The sequence below is a fragment of the Furipterus horrens genome, unplaced genomic scaffold, assembly GCF_987537825.1.
Source record: "Furipterus horrens unplaced genomic scaffold, mFurHor1.1.pri manual_scaffold_2, whole genome shotgun sequence".
In the NCBI taxonomy this organism is placed as follows: Eukaryota; Metazoa; Chordata; class Mammalia; order Chiroptera; family Furipteridae; genus Furipterus; species Furipterus horrens.
In genome coordinates this window covers 64,331,318-64,337,317 of record NW_028327172.1, presented here as the reverse complement: position 1 = coordinate 64,337,317, position 6,000 = coordinate 64,331,318, and the positions used below count along the sequence as shown (strand labels likewise).

General features: G+C 39.9%; 1 protein-coding gene across 1 annotated transcript in view; it reads left to right on the top strand.

Annotated features, from left to right (window-relative positions):
- The first annotated feature begins 5,455 nt into the window (after positions 1-5,455).
- CFAP300 (cilia and flagella associated protein 300) overlaps positions 5,456-6,000 on the top strand; it is a 29,734-nt gene continuing 29,189 nt past the window's right edge. The window contains exon 1 of the mRNA XM_090267825.1: positions 5,456-5,781. Within this exon, the coding sequence (XP_090123951.1) occupies positions 5,672-5,781 (110 nt within the window). The 5' untranslated portion in view covers positions 5,456-5,671. The remainder of the gene's footprint in view (positions 5,782-6,000) is intronic.

The following is a 6,000-nucleotide window of genomic DNA, read 5'->3' as shown; positions in this document are numbered from 1 at the left end:
AAAATATATATTATATTTTTTGCCCATCTGCCAAAAAAAATAAGTATAATTTTGATTAATTTACACCAGACAGCTATTGTTGTGTTGGCTGTTGTAATTTTTTTATTTGATAATCTAAGAAAAAAGAGGTCAGTGTCTCTGACTAAATAGTCAAGTATTGCATGTTTAAAAAATCCTTGCATCACACCAGTTGAAAATTGCTGTTCTAGGGAATAGCCATAAATTGAGATATGTCAACTCAAACTTTATGTCCTGTATACATAAACCATATATTGAGATTCTGTTCTTAGAAGGCCATATGAAATAGCGATGAACATTAATGACTACCCTATGTTTTAATTTTAAGTGTCAGTCATTGTGATAAGCATTTCATACCAAGTAACTAATTTAATCTTCATGATAACCTCATGAGGTAAAAATATATACATATCTATTTTTTCAATTTACATATGAGGAAACCTAGTCACTAGAGCTCAATTGGAGTTCTGATCTAACTATGTTTCCATGCTCTTAAACATAGTTATACTGTGAAAATGCCAAAACTGATCAAAAAGTCAATAAAGATAAAAGAAATAACAAATGTGTAAAACTAAACACAATGTGAGAACTGCTTTGTAAATATGAAAGGTTTTTGGAGGGAATGGGGACATGTGTAATATTGTAAGCAATAAAAATAAAGAAAAATATTAAAAAATAAAAAACTAAATAATAAATGTGAAAGGGTTTTTTTCCCCCCACATATACTTGCTGGCCAAGGTTTCTTAAAGTGTGAGTCAATGAAATTTAGACTAAAGACATCTTTATCTGGTAAATCTCCTTATGGAAAATATTCTTCATTGTTCCAAAAACTTGAAAAATTATATATCTGGGATTATAGGCATTTGTATTCTTTTTGCTTCTTTGTTTTTTCTCTATTAAACATGTGTTGTTTCTGTGATATTTTAAATTTAACAATGATTGAGAGATACTAAAAAAAAATACAATTGTCAAGCTTGAATTAATAAAGGTTGGTCGTATAGAATATATTCCAATCATGCATATTTAAATGACAACTAACAATTAGAAAACTATTAATTTCCAAGTAAACATTGAACTTTAAGACTATATACTCAGTTCCGGCCAAGATGGAGGCTTAGACGGACACGCTAGGTCTCCCTCTACAACTAGAGAGGAATACAACTACTTCAAAACAAAGGATAACTAGAAATTCCAGAAAATAAAACTACACGGAAGCCCAACATATGAAGTTATAAACCAGCGGTGCCATTTGGGCAGGTAAGAGTTAAAGAGGGCAGCGCTGTTTGCAGTCGCACCTGGGACAGCGGCGGGGCGGCGAAAAATTCCGGCTGCAGTCAAGCCCCTGGCAGTGCGCGACCCCAGCGCTGGGGAGAGCGGCCACCGCATCGCCTTGAACAGTGAGGCCCAGGGGGGCGGGAGGACGGATCCCGGTCTCCTAGCTGAATAACTGTGTGAATCCATATTGGACCCCCGCCCCCAAAGAAAGCACCACAGGGCTGTGAAATAGGGCGCGGACAGGCGCCGGTCGCTGAATTGTGACGCGTACACAGGCACTGCCCCCTATAGCCAGCCCAAGAAAACAAAACGCATCTGTCAAAATGAGGCAGACAACTATAGAAATCCCGGTGGCACAGCTCACCAGGCAACAGATAGAGAACCTGACAGATGAACAGATAAGAAACCTGTCAGAGGCTCAGTTCTGGGCCATTGTTATCAGGTGGCTTACAGAATTCACAAAAGAGCAGGAAAAAGATAAGAAAGAAGCGAAAAACATTCATAACGAAAGGAACAAAACCACATACGAGACAGATGGTGAGGAAAAAAAATCCAGAGTTCATTTCAACAAACTGGAATATGGAGAAGGAACAAGCAGTCAACCAATGTAGAGAGAGGAAATGGGAAGCAACAATGAGAGGATCAGAAACCTCTGGGACAGCTATAAAAGGCCCAACATAAGAATCATTGGTTTGCCAGAGAGTGAGGAAGATGAACTAGAACTTGAAAAATTGAGTGAAAATATAATAAAGGAGAACTTCCCAGACTTGGGGAAGGGAATAGACTTGCAGGTCCAGGAAGCAAGGAGAGTTCCCAAGAGACTGGACCCAGGGAGAACCACTCCAAGACACATTATAATCAAAATGTCAAAAATTAAAGATAAAGAGAGAATCTTAAAAGCAGCAAGAGAGAAGAAAAGAATTATGTACAAAGGGGTCCCAATTAGACTATCAGCTGACTTCTCAAGGGAGACCCTACAGGCAAGAAGAGACTGGCAAGAAATATTCAAAGTAATGAAAATCCAAAACCTACAACCACGAATACTCTATCCAGCGAAATTGTCATTCAGAATAGAAGGACAGAGAAAGTGTTTCCAGGACAAAATAAAACTGAAAGAGTTCATTAGATCCAAACCACTGTTATATGAGATGTTAAAGGGACTGGTTTAAAAAAACAGAAGCTAGGGAGATGAAACAAAGGCAAACTAAATAGGCAATGAGAGTGGAAAAGGAACTGTGGGTACGGGAAGCATATTGGGGGGAGGTCAACAGGGAGGGGGAGTGGGGAGAGGGAGGGAGATGATATAGGAATTGGGGATCATGGTAGGAGGGAATGGAATAGACGGAGAGAGGTTGGGAGGAACTGTATGCACAACTAATGGACATAATCTAAAAGGGGGGGACAACTGGAGGGAGGGGGGCCACCGGGTGGAGGGGAGCAGAGGGAAGGGAAATTGGCACAAATGTAATATTTTAATCAATAAAACACATTAAATCTGAAAAAAAAAAAGACTATATACTCAAAATATAATCACTGATTATAAGGTTGAAAAAAAGATGATGAATTTCATCAACACAGTAAAAATGATTTACTTTTGAAGTAATGCAAAACGTAAGCAAAGAAGTTCCTAAACTTAAATTAGCATCTTTTTTCCAAAAAAATTTATTTACTTATTTTCAGAGAGAGGAAGAGGAAGGGAGAAAAAGAAGGAGAGAAACATTGCTGTCAGAGAGTAACATCAGTTGGATGTCTCTCATACATGCCCCAACAGGGGACAGAACCCACAAGCCAGGCATGTGCCCTGACCAGGAATCAAACCAACAACCTTTTGCTTTGGGGGTGATGCCCAACCAACTGAGCACACCAGTCAGACTAAATGAGCATCTTAAACCCAAAATGAAAATTATTATACCTATATTTTTATTTTGAGATTAAAAAAACACAAAGAACATATATCAAACTTCATCACAGTGTACATTTTTAATATGTGCAGTTTTTTGTATGTCAATTATATCTCAGTAAAGTTGGAGAAACCTAGAAAAAATTACTATGTGGTTAGGTCCTGTGGAAAATGCTTTTAGAAAGTATTAAGCAGAAACAATTAGCAGATTTTTTTAAGGGTCGCTGAAATTCAGTGGAATAGAAATATTCAATGTTCTATAAATATATAGAGCTAGGTCAAATAGAAAACCATGTGAAAAAATGAAATAAGCTTTAAAAAAGTTATTTTGAGCTGAATCATGGACATAAATGTTAGAATATCTCTATGAGTCTGTGTAAGCAAAAAGCAAACATGGTACTTAAAAGAAACTTAATTGGGCTTCATTAAAATGAAGACTTTCTGAGCATCAAAGCTACAAGCAAGCTACAGACAAAAAGTAAAATATTTGCAACATATACAATGTCTGTCTGGAAAAAAAAGTCCAGCCATTGTTAATATAAAAGAATGGTTTACACAATATCAATGTAACCTGGCAGCCAAGGCGCATGGGCTGGAATGCATATGGGTGAACAATGAAGACTTCACTGTACTAGTCAGTGGGGGTGGTAGATGCCATTGAGTGAGTATGTGTACTGTGTGGCCATTGCATTCAAAATGACTGAGCGAGTAGAGCAATGAATCTGCATCACATTTTGCATTAAGTTTGAACATTGCTCTGCAAAAACAATTCAGATGATTTAGAAGGCTGGAGCTCCGGGCAACTGATGATTGGCAGTTTCATCACAACAACACAACTGCTCATGCATAACATCTTTTGCAGAGTTTTTTGGCGGAACATCAAATCATCACCCAGGTGACTCGGCCCCACTACAGCCCAGATTTGGCACCTTGCGACTTCTCGCTTTTCCCAAAACTAAAATCACCTTTGAAAAGAAAGAGATTTCAGACTGTTGAGATTCAAGAAGATACGACAGGGCAGCTGATGGCGATTGGGAGAACCGTGTGAGGTCCCAAGGTGCCTACTTTGAAGGGGACTAAAGTGTCATTGTTCTATGTACAATGTTTCTTGTATCTTGTATCTTCTTCAAAAAGTGTCTCTATTTTTTTATTACATGGCTGGATAGCTTCTAAACAGACCTCATATTTCTGGCAGTAGACATATCCAGACTATTATAAACCTCCTATAAATGAAAAAGAGACTGACAACGCTTCATGAACAAAACACTTGAATACGCACATCACTGAAGAAGGTATTCAAATGGCCAGCATGCATTTAAAAAATTGCTGGACAACATTAACTATCAAGGAAATGCAAACCTAAAATCACAATGAAAAATTAATACAAACTCACCAGAACGGCTATGTGTTTGCAAAAATGTAAAACAACTGGAAATCTCACACAAGGCTGGCTGGGGTGTAAATTGATCTACTTTAGAAAACTTTTTGGCAGTATCTCGTAAAACCAGAATCCCCTGTGACTGTGCACTTCCAATCTTGAATATATTTCCAACAGGAATGAGTGCATAAATCCATCGAAAGATATGCACCTGAATATTCACAGCTACTTTCAGAACATCCTCAAGGCTACAAGCATCAAACAACACAAAAGGTTAAATTGTGGTATAGTAATACAATGGAGTACTAATCAATGATGGAAAAAAAATATTTTGTGTGTGTGTGTGTGTGTGTGTGTGTGTGTGTTTCTCTCCCCACCTCTCCTACTATTGCAGACTAAGGAATAACCAAGAAGACTATGGGGAAAGAAAAGGGAATTAGCAAAGAGGTGAGAAAAATATATACCCTCATTCTGAAGCCAGATACACTGCAATTAGACAAAACAAAACAATAATTATAGATACAAAAGGTAATTTTCAATACAAAGTGAGAAATATTTGTTTCTATTAAATAGCATATTGTACTGCAGTATATATGGAAAAATTGTTTTAGCCTTCAGGTGCAACTTCACAAAAAAAGAGTCAGGTGGTATAACAGAATAGTTTCCCAAGTAGTCACATAGACATTTGTCTTCCAAAATAGATAAACCTAATTAATTCAGAATAAATTTTCTTCAGAAATGTTTGAGTCATCAAACTTAGATAACTATAAATCCAAGATTACAGCATTTGAGATAGTAAATCAACCCATGCACAGTAATTATTATTAACAGTTCATTTCTACAAGAAGGTATTGGCAAATTTTCTTCGTCTCGCACCCCTCGTTACCGCCGGGTCATAGGTGGAGGAGGGCCAGTGCCCTGGGACGAGGGAAGAGCGCGGCCCCAGGCCCCAGAAAGCTGAAGCAGATTTCTCCTGACAGCCCACGCCCTGCAGCGAGGCTGGACGCCGCGGTCTAGCTGGGCGCGTGGCCCCGCCCCCACAGCGTCGGCCGCCGCGTCTCGATGGAAACGGCCCCCACTTGGGCGCAGCGGAGACCATAATGGCGGAAGGGGAGTCGGGGGATTTGGGAGGCTACTACTTCAGGTTCCTGCCTCAGAAAACCTTCCAGTCGTTAAGCACCAAAGAGACCACCAACCGTCTCTGCCAGTGGTGAGAGAGGCCGAGGGGCAGGACAGACAAGCCGCTTGTCCGTCGCGGCCGTGGAGACGCCGGCCGGGCGTCGAGGCGGGCGGGGTTGCGGCGGCCCCAGCCTGAGGGAAGCCCCGAGGCAGCAGTGACACACCGCAGGGGAGGATTCCGTGGGTGGGACTGGCCGAATGTGCTCTCAGAGGGTGCCAGTCCGAAGCTGACCTTGTTTTTCCTCCTCTG